This window comes from Branchiostoma floridae, chromosome 5 (genome assembly GCF_000003815.2).
Source record: "Branchiostoma floridae strain S238N-H82 chromosome 5, Bfl_VNyyK, whole genome shotgun sequence".
Classification (NCBI taxonomy): Eukaryota; Metazoa; Chordata; class Leptocardii; order Amphioxiformes; family Branchiostomatidae; genus Branchiostoma; species Branchiostoma floridae.
This window is the reverse complement of record NC_049983.1, coordinates 14162226-14181530: the sequence shown is the minus strand read 5'-3', so window position 1 is coordinate 14181530 and position 19305 is coordinate 14162226. Positions and strand designations below refer to the sequence as shown.

Genomic DNA, 19305 nt, shown 5'->3' with positions numbered 1-19305 from the left:
GTGCCCGAAGAACAGGAGATGAGGGCACTGTGCATGGATTTACAAGTACAGGATACACCTGCTATAGATCAAACACCGGCAGGTTGCAGAAGAGATCATCACTGCAGATTACGCCCTAGAACGCACAGAAGACAAGTGCCGGGTGTAAATCTGAATTACAAACATTTGACTTTCCTTTACGTTGCCAAAACCAGCAAGATCGTCACCAGCCCATCAACTTAACATCTACGGTGTGTTTTACCCTATCCTTCAATTTTAAATGTCTACCATTGGTTACCTTTGTCCAATCATATTAAGGATAAACACTGTTTAGCCAATCATGATTGCAGCTTCAGTTTTTCTCGAAATACCTGCAGTTTGCTTTCTGATCACTAGGGGTCACTGTGAGACCGTGAGCAAGTCAACTTACACCTTGTGGTAAAAAATGCTTCAAAGGAACATTATGTGGTTTTAACATAAACTTTTGCGAACCGTGCGACTATGGGTGGGCATATTTGATTGTATATTAGGGCTGCTATATATAAAAGTAACATCAAAGTAACGTTACGCCCTACTTTAGTTTCCATCACAGGTGGTGGCAACAAATGCGTCACTGTGAGTGACGTCACACCACCCGAAAGTGGAAGCCATTTTGTGCTGCTGTCAGGGTGCGTCGCTGCTCTCTCCTGAAGTCAAGGTGCGTCACAGCGAAATTAAGACCTTTGTAGCGTCTTGAGACCCCAATTTGCTACGTTTACATGATAGTTACCGTAAACTATGACAAAATTTTGGTTCAAAAATGCTGCTGTTACTCTATGAAGTGTTGTTTGGCCAAAATTATGTCCTTCTCCAAGCTGGACTGAAAGGTCCTAAGCAGGAAATAGATTCCTTTCACAGATGTCAGAACGCATGTGCCACGACAGGAATTCTTGGTACATGTAACAACTTGCCAAAGGTAAAGGCCCCGAAAAAGAAAGCAGTCCTTGTCTCGACCATTCTTTCGATTTGCATAATAACGTCCAGGCGGGTTTTGTTTTCTTTTTCGAGGCCTTTTGATACCTTTGACATATTACCTAGAAATAGAATTCCTGTCGCCGTACATGTGTTCTGGACTTTGTAAATGGGCTTATAACGTACATCTATCCATAACAAAAGTCAATGTTTTCACCGCACATGTCCTGTGCTTGAGGAGGTGCCTCGACCACGTTTAACAGCCTCATTACTATTACTTTGGGTACCTACTGGCTGGCAAAATACACCAGATTATTATTATTATTATATTATTATTTATAGTGTAGGAAAAATCATAGTCATCTACATGTATGTACACCTTGTATATCCACCCCAGAAATCTATGTAACAAAACGTATCGTTAATGGTAATATTATGTATAGTCTGACATTTTATTTACATGTAACATTAACGTCAACATGTGAAATTTTGTGCCAATCTGTAGTCTAATAGCTATAACAATTCTCTTACTTCATACCAGGACTGGAATACAATCAAACATGGGGTACGATGGGAAGTACCTCCAAGGAATGGGCTGGACCCTGGTGGTGATGGGATCTCTCAACATCATCCTGGGTATAGCTGCGGATGCTGCGTTTGCCTCCATGGGTGCATTCACCATCTTCCACTACATCAGCGCACCAATATGGAATGGCATTTTTGTAAGTAGTCTCCTGATTTTACGATCATTATGATTTCTCTGATATGGAAAAACCATTGGAGCTTTTATCAGATCTTTGGAAAAACATATTGTTCTTCTGTTAGTAGATTACGTTAGATACAAAAGTATTAGCTGTTGTTGTAAATATGAGCAATTTGTAGCCAATCAGAGGTTAGGTTACAAAGTAGCTGTTGTTTTGAATATGAGCAATTTGTTTCTTACTCACACACAATAATATAGGGTGATTCTGATGGTATAGTATAGTTTACTACCTGGTCCAAAAACCAAGTAGTTGTAGGTTTTTACTGTTTTTTACTGGCACACAATACTAAAGGCTGAGCGTAATGGTATAGTATTGTATATGAGTAGCTTGACAAAAGGCTATGGGGAAAACATTCTGCATTTTCGTGAAAAGGTTACCTTTCTAGTTTCAAGTTGTGATAATTTTGTCCTCATAGTCATAACATTGTTTTCCTAGTTTCCACTAAAATGCACACTATCATGGGCGTATGACGAGATGACGTCATACGGGGGAATTGTGGGCAAACAACGTGATGAACACCGCGAGATCTTGCGAGAACCAGAGTGAGATCTCCAGATCTCGAACGAACTTCCATCCACCGCCCAACAACGTCCTTGAACTTTCTATTCCACTCGTTCGTTATCTTATCCCGTTTTTTAACCCACCACCTAGTTTAGTCTCAGCACCATAGTAGATACTAGTCAGTGTTTTAGCAAGTTTTTATGTATGTCGATTATCTGTATGACCAGCACGTCACTGCAACGTGCAGTTAGCGCCAGAAGTCGTTCCCATTGTGGTGGCTAATGTATTTTGTTCCTCACAGGTTGTCATCACTGGTATCCTGGCGATTTCCAGTGGAAAAAAGCCGACAAACAAGGGTCTGGTAGGTTTCAAGTTTCAAGATGAATTGCATCAACAATATTTGTGGTGCTGTAAATATTTAAGTACAATGTGTATCATATACCATTTCATTGTTTTACAGTACTATAAGGTTGTTTTACTATAGACTTGTTGTTGCTCAGCATGTGTGACCTTTTCCATAAGCAAACGTCAATGGAAGAGAGTTCAATTGGGGGGGGGGGGTAGTCTATTGCATGTACCTTAACTTTCTAATATGATGTTTTGTTCTACTAGATGGTGGGACTTATGATACTGGGGATCTTCACCATCATGTCTGCAGTCTGTTGCTTCTCCCTGGGCATTGTCGGGTCTATTGTCGATTCCAGCTGTGGTTATGGTTGGGGTTATGGTTATGGATCCTGGAGGTGAGACATTGCCTTTGTTTGTGGATCACACTCAAGCAATTTTTGTGTTTCCACAAGAAAGCGTATGTACTCATAATTATATATAGAAATTTGCAAAAAAATTTTTCTCAGGCTCACATCATTTTTGCTATGCCCTGAGGATGTCATCATTGTAACTAAATGGCCTAGTGGAGTACTGAAACTTTCCAGCACTCTCTGTATGTATTACAAATGTGTTTTTTTTCTTCCATACACATGGCAATTACAAGATGTACTAACTTGTGACATATCTGTTTGTTGAGTTCTTGTAGCGGGCTGCAGAAGTTATTTTATCCAACAGGTTCTTACTCCTATTTTGTTTTGTTCCCATAGCAGCTACCGCCATGACTGTACATCCGCGGCCATTGCCCTGCATGTGGTGAATGTTCTCCTGGCTCTGGCTGAGATTGTCATGGCCTTCGTAGCTGCCATCATGCCCTGCTGTGGGCTGGCAACTTCAAACAACCCCCATGTTGCCCCTGTAAGTGGAAAAATACAAATGTAACAATTAACACAATGCTAAACTTTCTTCCAACACATAGGTGTACACGGATCATATTTTCAACAACCACTGCCGCCTTCTTCAGGATCAATACTGATGACCAATCACTTCAGAACGTAAACTTGCAAGAATGCAACAGTAGTCATTGAAAATTTGATACGTGTATACGGTGTATACCTTTGTGTTGGAAGAAAGTTTAGCATTGCACTATGATAACTACCAACACAGATGAGCTCTATAACAATTGTAACAGATACACAATTCAGCAGCACACAAAAACAGTTTATATCAGGTGATACAATGTCATTAAAAAATGTCATAATCTTGGAAATGGATGATATTTTGGAAACAGCACAAGACTATCAAAGTGATGATTATATGACAATGCTAATGATTTTTCCTTAGGTGGTTGTGTACAACCAGGGACCAAACATGATGCCAGGCCAGGCTGCTTATGTTGTTGTGCAAACAGGTAAACATTTCATTTGTCACTGTTCAAGCTCAAAAGTCTTCGAGTGTCATCTGTAGCAGGATGGCACACAAATGTCAAACACATAGTATTACTTATTGTCTTGTATTATTTGATTATATCACAACTAGAGCAGTAATTATCATCTTCATGTGTTTGCTATTTGTATTTTGTAGTATGGATGATAAGCTCACAGATGTTGTATTGAAGAATGTATATCAAAACCTATTGTGTATGATTCTTGCTAGCAGTTACTGTAGATATCAGGACACGTACATTACATGTTACTGAGCTCTAATCCTTGCTGATCTTATTCAGGTGTTCCAGGTGCACAAGGTGTTCCCTACACGACTGTCAGTACACCTGGAGGCATGCCACAGCAGCAGGTGTTCATCGCCCAGCACCCGTACCCTGCAGCAGCCCCCATGCAGGGGTACTATGGCGCCCAGGCTCCGCCTCCTTACATGCAACAGTCCAACATTGGTGCAGCACCTGCTCAGGCACCTGTAGCCGCTCAACCACCTGCCGAGACCAAAACCCAGCCACCTGCCTAAGTTACATACATAATTGTTGCTACTGGGTCTTTTACCCCCACATTGTCAGTGCATGGGCACAACTTTTGTTTTTGTATTACAGGTGAAAGTGTTTGCGCATTTGCTAGCAGTTTGGTGAATGTTGTATTATCTACTTTTGTGAGAAGACTATGAATTGATATTTTTATATGTATTTAATGTGTAACAAGATGCATGTATGCAGTTGGTGTTTCTATCCTACAGTAATTTTTTTGAAATTTTTCTGAGCTTAACTTCTAACACAAAAAATTGGACTCAAATTTTTGACTGACGGGCTGCGGTCTTCGTTGAAGAATGAGCAATCCGCGCCGTTTCTGTGATGTCACGTTATGCAGAAAAAACATGTCAACCATAGTGATGTAGAACTCATTGTTGGCTGATAGTCTAGAGATGTTTACATTCCAAGTTTATTATGAATGTTATTAATAAACCAGGTATTCACACATTATAGCAGATGTTTGACTCCATGATACCTGTATCCAATACTGAGACACTGTTAAGTACAAATTGTAATGGGGTTGGTAACATAGCAAAGTTGGATGAGTTAAAGGTTGATCTTCAAATCAGAATTACCTTTAAAGGGACCAGATTTGGACATGCACAAGACCAAAAACAGTGCTTATGAAATATTGATTTTGATTGTGACATGCCATGCATTATATTGCTCTAATTGAGATTCCACTTAATTATAAACAGCACCTAAATTTAGATTGACTCTATAGCATTGTAGACTATATATTGCAGTGTGCCATGAATGTCTACTTGGTATCCAGCACATTTACAGCTCTCAAGTATCTTCTGTCCTCTCTGAAATACAAGCAGGAGCAGACGTATTTTCAGAGAGGACAGAAGAGACTCAGCAGCTATATTACGACTGGATAACAGGCTAATGAATGCCAGCAAGTTGATACTACATTTATGTGTTTAGCATGAATTGTGCTTCTCAATATAATGCCATCAGTTGTTCACTGCTTACTGCTTATGCATGATAAATACATGGAAATCATATAACATAGACAAAATTTAACCTATTGTGAAGGATGCAAATAAAACCTGTAGAAAAAATCCAAACTTTGTTGATACATTTTTATAAACTGCTACAGGTATCTGCAGTGATGCACATTTCATTCCCATTTTGCTGCATTTAGCATCTCAGATCAAACTTTTATTTGGGTCATGAACTATCTTAAGACAAACACACAATGAGACATTGAAAACAAAAGAAAGATCACACCAACATCATGTTTTGATGTACAATAGCCACATCCACACTGTACTAGATTACCAGGGATATCTTATGGTTAAACATTAGCTTCTTCGGCAGTCCAGTCTCAGGAGACCAGGACATTAGCATTAATCATTAGCCACATGTTTGCTAACTAGGCACAGGTCATGTGATAATACTATAACCCACAGTCACAAGGTAAAAGGTCAGCTGTGGATCTCGTCTTCCAAACTGGTGCCCGTCACACAGCTCTACGCTGAAGTTTTCGTGGTGCGTCACGTTATTTATTCATTTATGTACTACCTTAAAACTTCCTCTATCACCTAGATTATCCTCCTTACCAAGATAGTGCTGTAATGCCTGGATCCTTCGTTCTATCTGTGATAGAATGCGGAACAAGGTTCACAGCAACAGTCAGTGTGTTCTGTATACAGAAAAACAACGTCTATGTATTACAAGTAAATACGTTTTTCGTGTATAGTCGCACCGGCTAAACAAAACGTACCGTTAATGGTATAGTCTGACATTTACACGTAACATTAACGTCAACATTTGAAATTTTGTGCCAATCTGTAGTCTAATAGCTATAACAATTCTCTGACTTCAAACCAGGACTGGATTACAATCAAACATGGGGTACGATGGGAAGTACCTCCAAAGGATGGGCTGGACCCTGGTGGTGATGGGATCTCTTAACATCATCCTGGGTACAGCTGCGGATGCTGCGTTTGCCTCCATGGGTGCATTCACCATGTTCCACTTCATCAGCGCACCAATATGGAATGGCATTTTTGTAAGTACACTGTAGTCTCCTGATTTGCCGGAATTCCGGATCCAGAATCCCGGTAGGGAAAATCCAAGGAGATTTTATGAGCTGATAAAATCTCATTGGAAAAACATTGTTTTCTATCTTCTTTTGTTAGTAGCCAACCAAAAATTAGGTTAGATATTAGCTGTTTTTGAATAACATGAGAAATTTGTAGTCAATTAGAGAATAGGTTAGATAGTACATGTAGCTGTTGTTTTGAATATGAACAATTCTTTTTACTCACACTCAATACTATAGGGTTAGCCTAATGGTATAGTGTAGTTAACGTTACATTAATGACCTGATCCAAAAACCAAGTAGACGTTATTTTCTTTCATTCGCACACAATACTATATAGGATGACCCTAATGGTATAGTATTGTGTGTGAGTAGCTTGACAAAATACTTAAAAGGGGAAAACATTCTACATTTTCATGAAAAGGTTGCCTTTCTAGTTTTTTTACACTTTCAAGTTGTGATCATTTTGTATAGCATTGTTTTCTAAGTTTCATGCATAAATGTGGTAGCTAATGTATTTTGTTCCTCACAGGTTGTCATCACTGGTATCCTGGCGATTTCCAGTGGAAAAAAGCCAACAAACAAGGGTCTGGTAGGTTTCAAGGTTTCAAGATGATGCATCAACAATATTCGTGATGCTCTAAATGTATATCTAACAATATAACATTACATATATGTTATGTCATCTGCCATTTCATTTCCAGTACTTTAAGCTTGTTTGGCTTGTAGTTTATATTTGCTATGAATATCACATGTTCACATTAAGTCTTCAGTCTGAGTGTATACTGAGAACATGGACCTTGCCAAGCTTAATTTTTTGGGTTTTGTCAAACAAAAAATGAACTTTCTTTGTCAATCATGGGAATCATTAATATGAAGTTGTGTTTATACAACTTCCTTAAGTGTGAAATATTATTACTTATTCTGAACATGAAGTGCACTGCAAACAGACTTGTTACAAAAGATTTCTTGACTGTTTTCTTAAAGAAATTATGCTCATCACCTCAAGTCCGCGTCAAGATGAAGATGCAGTTGCTCAGCACGTGTGACCTTCTCCTTAAGCAATCTATGAAAGACATTGTAATATTCTAAGGGATGTTCTGGGTTTTGTTCTGCTAGATGGTTGGACTTATGATACTGGGGATCTTCACCATCATGTCTGCAGTCTGTTGCTTCTCCCTGGGCATTGTCGGGTCTATCGTCGATGCAAGGTGTTACCGTGGTTATCGTTGGTCCGGGATCTCAAGGTGAGGCCTTGTCTTTGTTTATGGATCACATCCAACTGACCCAAGTAATTTTTGTCTGCTTCCACACCAAAAAAAATGTTTGTGACCATGTACTGTTTATCATACACAGAAGTTGCAATTAAAATGAGCATTTTGCAAATTGCAGAAAAAAATTCGGAAAATGAATACTAATTTGAGGAGGAAAAAGAGGCAATTTTTTATGACACAAATTTGCTCCTGTTCCTATCTTACTGATTTTGTCGTAAACTTTTTTTAATGTGCAATAAACCAAGTCTTAATTATAAGTGCAGTCACCTTCTTGACCACAAAATGAAGTCGTTTTTTGGCACAACTTGTTATCCATATGATAAAATCAGTATTGCCTACTGGAGTAGCGAAACATTCCAGCACTGTCTGTATATATTTTACAATATATGTTTTTATTTCTTAAATACCTATTGCTCCTAATGTTGATATCAATGTTCCCATAGCATCCATGATCCTGACTGTGCAGCAGCAGCCATAGCCCTGCATGTGGTGAATATTATGCTGGCCTTGATTGAGATTGTTATGGCCTTCGTAGCTGCCATCATGCCCTGCTGTGGGCCGGCAAGCTCAAACAACCCCAATTATGCCCCTGTAAGTCTGAAGTACAATATTGTAGATACACAATTCAGCAGCACACAAAAAAGGATTATCAAGTGCTAGAATGTCATCTATAAGATCACCTTGAAAATGTTTGTTATTTTGAAAATAGCATGTGAATATTACTGCCTGTCCAATCATAAAAGGTAGAGGTAGTCCTATACCCTCTTTCAATAAGGTTGTAGTGGCAATGGGTTGTTATCCACTGGGGCATGGTATTGGAAGGAAGAGCCCATCCCTTTCCTTCCACTGCCCTTTACCTCCCCAGCTGAAGTCAGGTACCCACTTTTACATGACAGGATTAACCCTATTCAGACCGGGGGGGGGGGGGGCTTTTGAGGCCCGCGCTAACTTTGATGTCCTATAACGCCAGAACGGCTTACGCTAGAGCCACCAAATTTGGTGAGTTTTCCTAAAATATTGTTGGCAACAATTTCACGAAGTTTGACAAATGTTCCATTTTTTCGTGTTGCCATGGCAACCGTTTGTTGACAGGCTGTTTTGCCAAAAATCACTATTTTTGGTTCTAACAATGTATTTTTCGCATTTATTTGCTATATTACTGCTATTTTGTTACATAAATAAAATCTAATATTATCTAGCATATCTTACATAATTATATATGCATAAATTATGCTAATTTGATGACGTCATCAGCCCAAAATCCAAGATGGCGGACCGTATGGCCAGATCAAGAATAACGTGATAATTATCCCTTAAAATTTATAACTACCTGGTATTTTTTCATCAAAAACCATGTAAATGGATGAATGAAGTCTATTTCCATTGCCCTTTGTGATTATTTGTTGCAAAAAAAGTATTTTTAAAAATTCAAGGTGGTGGATATAATATGGCGGAGCCCAACTGGTATCTTAGATGTGCATGACGTCATTTCATTTCATGACGTCATTTTGACGTCATTGATGTTACTATTGGCAACGCAAGTCGTAATAAACATTATTATTCTGTTATCTGCACTTGTTGTTACATTTTGGTAGAATAACTTGAAGTTTTCTGAGAATACCCTTTTTTCATGGGTCCGGCCAATATAATCAAATTGATGACGTCATAATTACGTCATCTTACGTCAACGTAACGTCAAACGTCAAATACTTGTCAGATATTATGTCGATATCATGTCCTAAAAATTTGGTGGCCCTACGGCACGTCGTTTTAGAGTTATAGGACTTCAAAGTGGAGGGCCTCAAAAGCCCCCCCCCCGGTCCAGGGATGACCAAAAAAGCCCGGTCTGAATAGGGTCCCAGGACCTCTGGGTTCTGGGACAAACACTCTGCAGTTATGCCACATGACCCACAAGCACAGTGATGATTGTACATTTTTATAATCAAGTTTTTTTTCCTCAGATGGTTGTGTACAACCAGGGACCTAACACGATGCCTGGCCAAGCTGCTTATGTTGTTGTGCAAACAGGTAAATAATAATATTTTGTTTGTCATTGTTCAAGCTCACACAAGTTTTCGAGTGTGATGTATAGCAGGATAGTACACAAATGTCAAACACATACACGTAGTATCGTTTGAGAATATCACAACTAGGGCAGTAATTATCATCATCATGTGTTTGATGAATGTATTTGGTATTATGTATGAACGGATGTTGTGTTGATGAATGTGTATCTAAACCTATTGTCTAGATTCTAGCTAGCAGTTAGATCTTTAGACACGTTACTGAGCTCTAAATTTTGCTGACCTTATTCAGGTGTTCCAGGTGCACAAGGTGTTCCCTACACGACTGTCAGTGCAGCTGGAGGCATGCCACAGCAGCAGGTGTTCATCGCCCAGCACCCGTACCCCGCAGCAGCCCCCATGCAGGGGTACTATGGCGCCCAGGCTCCGCCTCCTTACATGCAACAGTCCAACATTGGTGCAGCACCTGCTCAGGCACCTGCAGCCGCTCAACCACCTGCCGAGACCAAAACCCAGCCACCTGCCTAAGTTACATGTGTGTATGTAGAGGCAGCAGGCGTATGCGTAACAAGATGACACAAGAAAATACATAATTGTTGCTACTGGGTCTTTTACCCCCACATTGTCAGTGCATGGGCACAAGTTTTGTTTTTGTATTACAATTGAAAGTGTTTGCGCATTTGCTAGCAGTTTGGTGAATGTTGTATTATCTACTTTTGTGAGAAGACTATGAATTGATATTTTTATATATATGTAATGTGTAACAAGATACATGTATGCAGTTGGTGTTTCTATACTACAGTAACTTTTCTGACATTTTTCTGAGCTTAACTTCTAACACAAAAAATTGGACCCAAATTTTCGACTGACGGACTGCGGTCTTCGTTGAAGAATGAGCAATCCGCTGTTTCTATGATGTCACGTTATGCAGAAAAAACATGTCAACCATAGTGATGTAGAACTCATTGTTGGCTGATAACCTAGAGATGTGTACATTCCAAGTTTGCTATGAATGTAACCAGGTATGAATACATCATAGCATATTTTGATGCCATAATACCAGTACCCAATACTGAGACACTGTTAAGTACAAATTGTAATGGGGTTGGTAACATAGCAAAGTTGGATGAGTTAAAGGTTGATCTTCAAATCAGAATTACTTTTAAAAGGACCAGATTCGGACATGTACAAGACCAAAAACAGTGCTTATGAAAATTGATTTTGATTGTGATCTAGCTATACAGGTTTCCAGAGTACACTGGCTTCACTTGACATGCCAAGCATTATATTGCTCTAATTGGCTCTAATTGAGATTCCACTTTTAAACAGCACCCTTATTGTATTTCATAGATATCAGTAACATATATATATATATGTATATATAGAGAGAGATTACTAAATTTAAATTGACTCAATAGCATTGTAGACTATATATTGCAGTGTGCCATGAATGTCTACTTGGTATCCAGCACTTTTACAGCTCTCAAGTATCTTTTGTCCTCTCTGCAAATACAAGCTGGACCAGATGTATTTGCAGAGAAGAGACTTATATTACGACTGAATACCAGGCTACTGAATGCCAGCAAGTTGATACTACATTTATGTGTGTAGCATAAATTGTGCTACTTGATATAATGCCATCAGTTGTTCACTGCTTACTGCTTATGATAAATACATGGAGATCATATATTAAACATAGACAAAATTTAACCTATTTTGAAGGATGCAAATAAAACCTGTAAAAAAAATCCAAACTTTTCTGATACATTTTTATAAACTGCTACAGGTATCTGTGGTGATGCAAATTTCATTTCCATTTGCTGCTTCTAGCATTTCAGATCAAACTTTTATCTGGGTCATGAACTATCTTAAGACTAGAGTTCGGCGACCTCATATCTCCATGAAAATTTAGAGCTTTTGTAAATTTCATGCAATTGACTAGAGTCGATTCCATATTACCGAGAGGGTGTTGTTCATCATTGACTAACATACACATGTCACAAGTATAAAATTCCAATCATTAAACATAAAGCGGCTTTGCAATCTTTACATAAATTATGCAAATAAGTTCCTCATTACCATATTTGGTATCTGCTTATATTCCATCTATCATAATTAATAAGTGTTACATTTATTGAAGTCCAGTTATTGCTAATAATGGTATTATACAATTTCCTCATTAATTATGCAAATAAGGTCCTCATTTGCATAACATGTATATCATTATGAACACCTTTGCCTAAGCTACCTGCACCCCTAAAATGATGCCAATCCGTCAATCCTTTCTGCAGTTATTCGCTTTGGAATGTCTTGACAAAAACGCCCCTGCAGTTCCAAAATTACATGTTAGGGGGCCGAAATCTGCCCCACTTTGTCATGACACTTAATGCTATCTACCACCCAAATGTCAAGACTATATCATGTCCGGGACAAGAGATACATTGAAAAAACTGCTATGATAGAATATTCTCATTAATTATGCAAATTTACTCCTATTTTGCATAATTAGTATCTTATCTTGTACAACATTGTCTAAGATACCTACATACCAAAAATCATGAAAATCCATTGTTCCCTTCTTGAGTTATCCTCTCCAGAAGTTTTTGACAAAAATGCCCCTGCTATCCCAAACCTAGTCGGTAGGGGGCCAAAACTTATGTCCCTTATTCCTGAGCACAAGAGCTATCTACCACTCAAAAAGCGTGCCATAGCGTGTTTAGAACACGAGGTAGCAAAACCGGAAGTTGCGCTGCAGTACCAAGGGAAGCCGCTAGTGGGCCCAAAATCTAATCACTTCTAGCTTTCATCGCACCCCACCAACACACCAAGTATGAAACTAATCCATCCAGCCGTTCTTGAGTTATCTTGTTGACAGACAGACAGACACACACACACACACACAAACGCTGGGTAAACTAGAGTTCGGCGACCTCATACCTCCATGAAAATTTAGAGCTTTCGTAAATTTCATGCAATTGACTAACACATTAACATAATTTATGCATCGTATTGTTCATCATTGACTAACGTACACATGTCACAATTATAAAATTCCCATTATTAATCATAAAGCGTTTCTGCAATTTTTACATAAATTATGCAAATAAGTTCCTCATTACCATATTTGGTATCTGCTTATATTCCACCTATCATAGTTAACATGTGTTACATTTATTGAAGTCCAGTTATTGAAAACAATGGAATTATACAATTTCCTCATTAATTATGCAAATTAAGTCCTCATTTGCATAAAATGTATATCATTATGAACATCTTTGCCTAAGGTACCCGCATGCCTAATATGATGCCAATCCATCAATCCTTTCTGCAGTTATCCTCTTTAGAATGTCTTGACAAAAACGCCCCTGCAGTTCCGAAATTACATGTTAGGGGGCTGAAACCTGCCCCACTTTGTCATGACACTGCAAGCTATCTACCAGCCAACTGTCAAGACCATATCACATCCAGGACAAGAGATACATTGAAAAAACTGCCATGATATAATATCCTCATTAATTATGCAAATGTACTCTTATTTTGCATAATTGGTATTTAATCTTGTACAACATTGTCTAAGGTACCTATATACCAAAAATCATGAAAATCCGTTGTTTCCTTCTTGAGTTATCCTCGTCAGAAGTTTTTGACAAAAATGCCCCTGCTATCCCAAAACTAGACGCTAGGGGGCCCAAACTTACGTAATTTTTTCCTGAGCACAAGAGCTATCTAATACTTAAAAATCTTGACCATAGCATGTTCAGAACACCGAGATAGCAAAACCGGAAGTTGCGCTGCAGTACCAAGGCCACACACCAGGGGGCCCAAAATTGACCTTGACCTTCGTCTTCCCAACCCCTACCTACATACCAAATATCATCGTAGTCCATCGAGAGGTTCTCAAGTTATGCTGACCACAAATATGCGGACACACAGACACACACACAGACACACACACACACACACAGACACACACACAGACACACTCAAAACTATACCTCCATTTTTTCATGGAGGTAAATATAACCTCCATGACATTTCATGGAGGTAACAAACACAAAACAAGACATTAAAGAATACAAAAGAAATATCACGCCCAAATCATGTTTTAATGTCTTTAATGTACATTACATGTATACGTAGCTGCACCCACACAGTACTAGATTACCAGGGGTATCCAGAGTATCTTAAAGGTTAAACATTAGCTTCTTCGGCAGTCCAGTCATTGATTCCATGGTCCAGTCTCAGGAGACCAGGACATTAGCATTAAACATTAGCTACATGTTTATTAACTAGGCACAGGTCACGTGTGTAAATACTATGACGCACAGTCACGAGGTAAAAGGTCAGCAGGTCGATCTCGTCTTCCTAAAAAAAACGTAGTGCGGCTGGTGTACCCGTCAGACTGCTCTTCCCTGAAGTTTTCACGGTACGACACGTTGTTTCTGTACTACCTAACAGCCTTCGCTATCACCAAGATCAACCTCCTTGCCAAGATAGTGCTGTAATGCCAGGATCCGCCGAGATAGAATGCGGAACAAGGTTCAGTGTGTTACTGATAGTGCTTTAGGCGATACACAGTCGTATCAAACCCTCAGTACGTTATATAATACGCAACGTTAGGCCGGCGACTGGATGTCGGGCCCTTTTTCAATACCAACTAGACCCAACATGATTCCTATTCCTAAGCCCACCTCTAGCCCTAACCCTAACCCTAATCCTAATCCTGGTCGAGTTGAACAGAATTAATTTTGGGCCGAGTTGATTTCAGATCACTTAAGGCTGAGTTCACCAGGTAAGCGGCCAACTCGTCCTGATCCCATTTGGCACTTTGTCAGTCCAACACATTGGATGGTAGATTAAATTTATTCTTTCACAACTATAAACTTTTAACTAAAAATAAGCGTTTAGTTTTGATTTGGAACAGAGTTAATTAACCAACCAACTTTTAAGTATTTCATTGTATTGCATTCGCAAGACTTTGTATGTACGGTAAAATTAAGTTCACTCTGTTATGAAACTAAATACCATTGCTCCCATAGTGTAATGATAAGAAAGATAAAGATTGGTTCGTCAGAAAATTCAGGAACAACACAAAATTTGGCTACAGACAAATCACTGCAAGATATATTTCAGATGATCATTTAGTCTTGCTATGATGTATATTGTTTAATTTTGTAACTATCTGTTTTTTTTAAAACCAGTCTGAGGACTAGGTTTCTTTAAAATATGCCGTACAACGGAAAATACGTCCAAGGAGTTGGCTGGACCCTAGTGGTGCTGGGATCTCTCAACATCATCCTGGGTGTAGTAGCCGATGTCCTGTTTGGAGTGACGGGTGCATTCACCATCTTCCACTACATCAGTACACCCATCTGGTGTGGGGTTATGGTAAGTCATGAGTGTCAACACAAGCTCTGAGTACATCAATTTCTTTCAGAAGTGAAGATGATAAGTATTGATTAGCCATGATTTTTATACGTGTCACACATATTTGTATTATATCATGTATGACAGAAGATGTGCTGTTACATCGATTGTGTCTATTTCTTACAGGTCCTCGTAAGTGGCATTGTGGGGATTTGCAGTGGAAAAAATTCAACAAGCAAGGGTCAGGTAGGTATTGGCAATTATCGTCAAATGCCACATGCTAGGTTAACAAATGAAAAGATCACTGGTGCTAAAGGAATTGCTGCATTGTGTCAGTTGCTAGAAATTTGTGCCAACTTCTCACTGATATTGGGTCCCTTCAACTACAGGCTACACTATTTGACATTTTCAATGCTTTGTGTGTATTGTTTTGTTTTGTTTTCTCTTTAATTCTGCATGGTGCATCATGGTCGTCTCACTATAAAACAAGAATCACGCTAATACAATTTATTTCCGACTCACTTAGGTCATTCAGTGATACAAATGTATAACGTTGTGGAAAGTGGAAAGAGGGCCTTTGGAGCAAACAATTCTGCGTATTGTCTGTAGCGCTAGCAATTGTTTTACATCGTCAGATTTTGCTTTACCAGATGGTGGCGTTCTTGGTCTGTGGAACGGTAACCATCTTCTTTGGGATCACTCTGCTCCTGATCGCCACTATCGGCGCTCTTGTCGATGGAAAGGATTGTGACCGAGAGCATAAAAGGTGAGACCATAGTTTTGCTACGAATTACAATGTTTGTTCATAATTTTTGGTGACAGATCATTCTATCCCCTATATATAACGTTTAGACAAGTTCTTGTACCACTGCAACAAACAATTGTCAAAATATGCTTCTTACATCATACTCCAATGATATTAAAGAACATTGATGATACACCGGAATGTCATTGTACTGAATTGCTGAATTGTATGAGGCCTATGAAAAATGTTGCCAGGTTTTGAATACCCGACCGAACTTCAGTAAAAGTAATAGCCAACACTAGCGTTTTGTCTGCCGTTGGCAAGGTACAAAGTATTCGATCTGAATGATGAATTCAAAACAGACTATCTTTATTTCAAACTCCGGTAACAGATTTGAAGAGTGATTGTTCTTTGTATCAACATTTGTTTCCTTGACTGATATTCCATATCTCTTATAATTTTTTTGTGTGTGTTCTAGCTATCACAACCCCTGTTCATCGCCAGCCATTGCCCTGCATGCAGTGAATGGTGCTCTTGCTCTGGCTGAGATTGTCATAGCCTTTGTAGGTTCCATCATGTCCTGCAGCGGGCTGGCAAGTCCTGTGAGTAGTATTATGTTTCTCATTGATATGTACTGGCATTTGAGCAGTAACATGTAGTGGCATTTAGCTTGTCTCCAAGCAGACGTTGGGTGGCTAGATAATTTCGTTTTCTTATCTGACTGTTGGAGTAGACAGTTTGACTAAATTTGCGAGGAAAACTTTATAATGATTTCACTTCTCCCAACATCTGCTTGGACATTAGCATTTTGCACAGCCATCGGATTTTGCATCATGAAAGTGTTCTGTTTTTTTTTTCAAATCTATTTTAACAGAATACTTTACCATGTTCCATTGACAACTCTGAGATTATCATTCCAGACGGTAGCATACAACCAACTGTCTCCCAACGGTCAACCATCATACGTCATTGTGCCACCAGGTAAGTGTTATGTTTATCATATGATCATTGTTGGAGTGTGTCGTATACATTGTATAGTTTCATATAAATGTGGAGTGTGTAGAAGTTTTGTTTACTCAAGTTTGATCTTCCTACCTTTAGCCTCAAAACCAAAGGTCTTTCTGGCTTGTGCAATCAAGTCATGCATGCATGTAAAGAAATACAATCTTCTTCATAAAGAATTTACAGTGAGAGAATGAGGCGGATAGTCTGAATGATGGCCTACAGTTCTTCATGTCAGTCATGATCAGTATCCACAGTTCCCTTTTCAAAGACCCAGAAGGTTTTTGTCAATTTCAGTAGCAGACATTCACAGTAGAACCTTAACGTTATTTGCTATAAGCATAATGGGCCACACAGGGACAAAGGTCATTTCCGTTTATGTAAATATGTTTTGTTTATATGTAAATATGATTATGTATGCTCCACAGTAAAACAAGTGTGCAGCAGGCTATCATATGCTGGAAGGGAAGACACTGTTTATGACATGTTCTTGTATTTTCACAAGATGTGTTTTTCCTGAAGTCATGTTGACCTTTTCCAGGAGCACAAGGTGTTCCCTACCCACAGCAGCAGGTGTTCGTCGCCCAGCGCCCATATCCTACTCAGGGGTACTATGGAACTATGGCCCCGCCACCTTACGTACCGCAGTCCAACATTGGGGCAGCGCCTGCAGAGTCTAAAACTCTGACACCTGCATAAAGTTGATACACGAGACCTTTCCCAAGTACTTGATTATCTCCTTTGTATCATTGAGATATTATAACTGTTGCTAAATCTTCCAAAGAGTTCTTGCCACAACCTTGTCTCCTTTGTGTAACATTTTACACAGGTTAATAATTACGTGAATACAATAGTAGATATGGTCACTAACTCACTGTTGTACATGTAAGACTAAACGGTGAAATGGGTAAAGTCATTGATGTGATATGTTTGTTCATGTAGAGGATCGGACGCTTTTTCAACTGAGGCTCCTGCATTTGACAAGGTTATAGATATTGATAACAATGGTTTGTAAAATAAAGTCAAATGATTATCAAATACTTCTGGACAATATGTAAATTTTATGATTTATTTCTAACGATATCATACGTATAATACAAATTGTCAATATAAACACAACCAGTAATAATGATATGCTAATTGTACTCTTCAAAGCAAAGATTCAAAGTTGAGAGTCTGAACCTACTATTACCATTTCTTTGTGGTAAACACAATAATGACAGCATTTCAGCATAAAGATAAGCTAAATTACATTTAAGAGTCATTGCACGAGAAAACCAGGCAATACCAGGCAGAGGCCGGAAGATGGGGGTCGGCCAAATCGACTGAAACTTTTTATGTGTGATAGGTATGTGGAACTATGAACAGCCATATACTTAAAACCCTCCAGCTATTTTTCGTTATGGCGTTCTGGGACCCCCCTCAGGGACCCTCCAAAATCCAACAATTTATGCCTGAAAATTACTGAAATTTCGATGGCTATTCTGAAAAATCTAATTAAGGTACGAGCAAAAGTTTTGCATTTCCATATAGCATGGGGTTTAAAGTGTTACAGACCAAAAGTTGAAGATGATGCATCAAAGATAAGAGGGTGTGCAAGGGGGTTACCTGAACCATTGAAAGCAGAATTTTTGTCACTGTAAATTTTAGTCATTTTTAAGGCGCAATAAAATCTATGCGCAGCGGGTCTGGTGAATGGTTTTAATGTTGATAGAGAGAGGAACATCTACTTATTCAAAAACAATCGTCGTCTAATTGGGCCATACATAACGCGAGCCGTGAGAGGGGGGTCTTTATGGGGATTTTTCGGGTTTTGGTCTTTAGTAAATCGGGTGATTATATTACTCTATGGGGGGTAAGTCATGGCGAATGTTTGCGAAGTTGTTTGTGTACCATGCATAATTGTAGAAATATCATGATTAATTGGCGATATTAATTTGGGCTCCATATGGGGGATTTGGGGATACTATAAAATTAATTTTGCTGATTTTATACATGTTTACTGTTACTTTTTAATGTTATTAAACTGGTATCTGTTCCTAAATTACTTTGTACCTACCAGCTATGTCGTACATAATGAGAAGGCTCTACATGGGGGTTACCAGGACTCCACAAATGTGATACCATTTAATAGAAAGGGCACATGCAGGCGGATATACTTCATACATATTGAGAATCATAGAACAAGACCACAACAAAGGTCAAGATTAACGCTTTTGGGGATGGATACGTGTACATTATACTTTTTTTCATCAATATGAGTGCATTATAGGTACTTCTATAGACAAACAGCATTACATCAATGGTTTGTTAATATGCCTGACTATTCATTCACCACTATAA

General features: G+C 38.8%; 3 protein-coding genes across 5 annotated transcripts; all 3 read left to right on the top strand.

Annotated features, from left to right (window-relative positions):
- Positions 1-532: 532 nt before the first annotated feature.
- LOC118416717 lies at positions 533-5570 on the top strand. 2 transcript variants are annotated; one of them, XM_035821929.1, is made up of 7 exons: positions 533-676; positions 1472-1652; positions 2497-2556; positions 2808-2938; positions 3293-3437; positions 3864-3930; positions 4246-5570. In XM_035821929.1, exons 2-7 carry the CDS (start codon positions 1491-1493, stop codon positions 4479-4481), a joined length of 801 nt encoding a protein of 266 aa, XP_035677822.1. In that variant the 5' UTR covers positions 533-676; positions 1472-1490; the 3' UTR covers positions 4482-5570. The 2 variants fall into 2 exon arrangements, with proteins under 2 accessions (XP_035677822.1, XP_035677821.1); XM_035821928.1 differs by having other exon boundaries at positions 3290-3437.
- Positions 5571-5899: 329 nt separating this feature from the next.
- On the top strand, positions 5900-11553 carry LOC118416718. Its single transcript, XM_035821931.1, has 7 exons — positions 5900-5994; positions 6337-6517; positions 7083-7142; positions 7670-7797; positions 8268-8415; positions 9786-9852; positions 10141-11553. Exons 2-7 carry the CDS (start codon positions 6356-6358, stop codon positions 10374-10376), a joined length of 801 nt encoding a protein of 266 aa, XP_035677824.1. The 5' UTR covers positions 5900-5994; positions 6337-6355; the 3' UTR covers positions 10377-11553.
- Positions 11554-14157: 2604 nt separating this feature from the next.
- On the top strand, positions 14158-18000 carry LOC118416725. Of its 2 annotated transcripts, none has more exons than XM_035821939.1 (7): positions 14158-14274; positions 15050-15236; positions 15402-15461; positions 15866-15981; positions 16439-16562; positions 16881-16941; positions 17504-18000. In XM_035821939.1, exons 2-7 carry the CDS (start codon positions 15075-15077, stop codon positions 17659-17661), a joined length of 681 nt encoding a protein of 226 aa, XP_035677832.1. In that variant the 5' UTR covers positions 14158-14274; positions 15050-15074; the 3' UTR covers positions 17662-18000. The 2 variants fall into 2 exon arrangements, with proteins under 2 accessions (XP_035677832.1, XP_035677833.1); XM_035821940.1 differs by having other exon boundaries at positions 14235-14387.
- The last annotated feature ends 1305 nt before the right edge of the window (positions 18001-19305 follow it).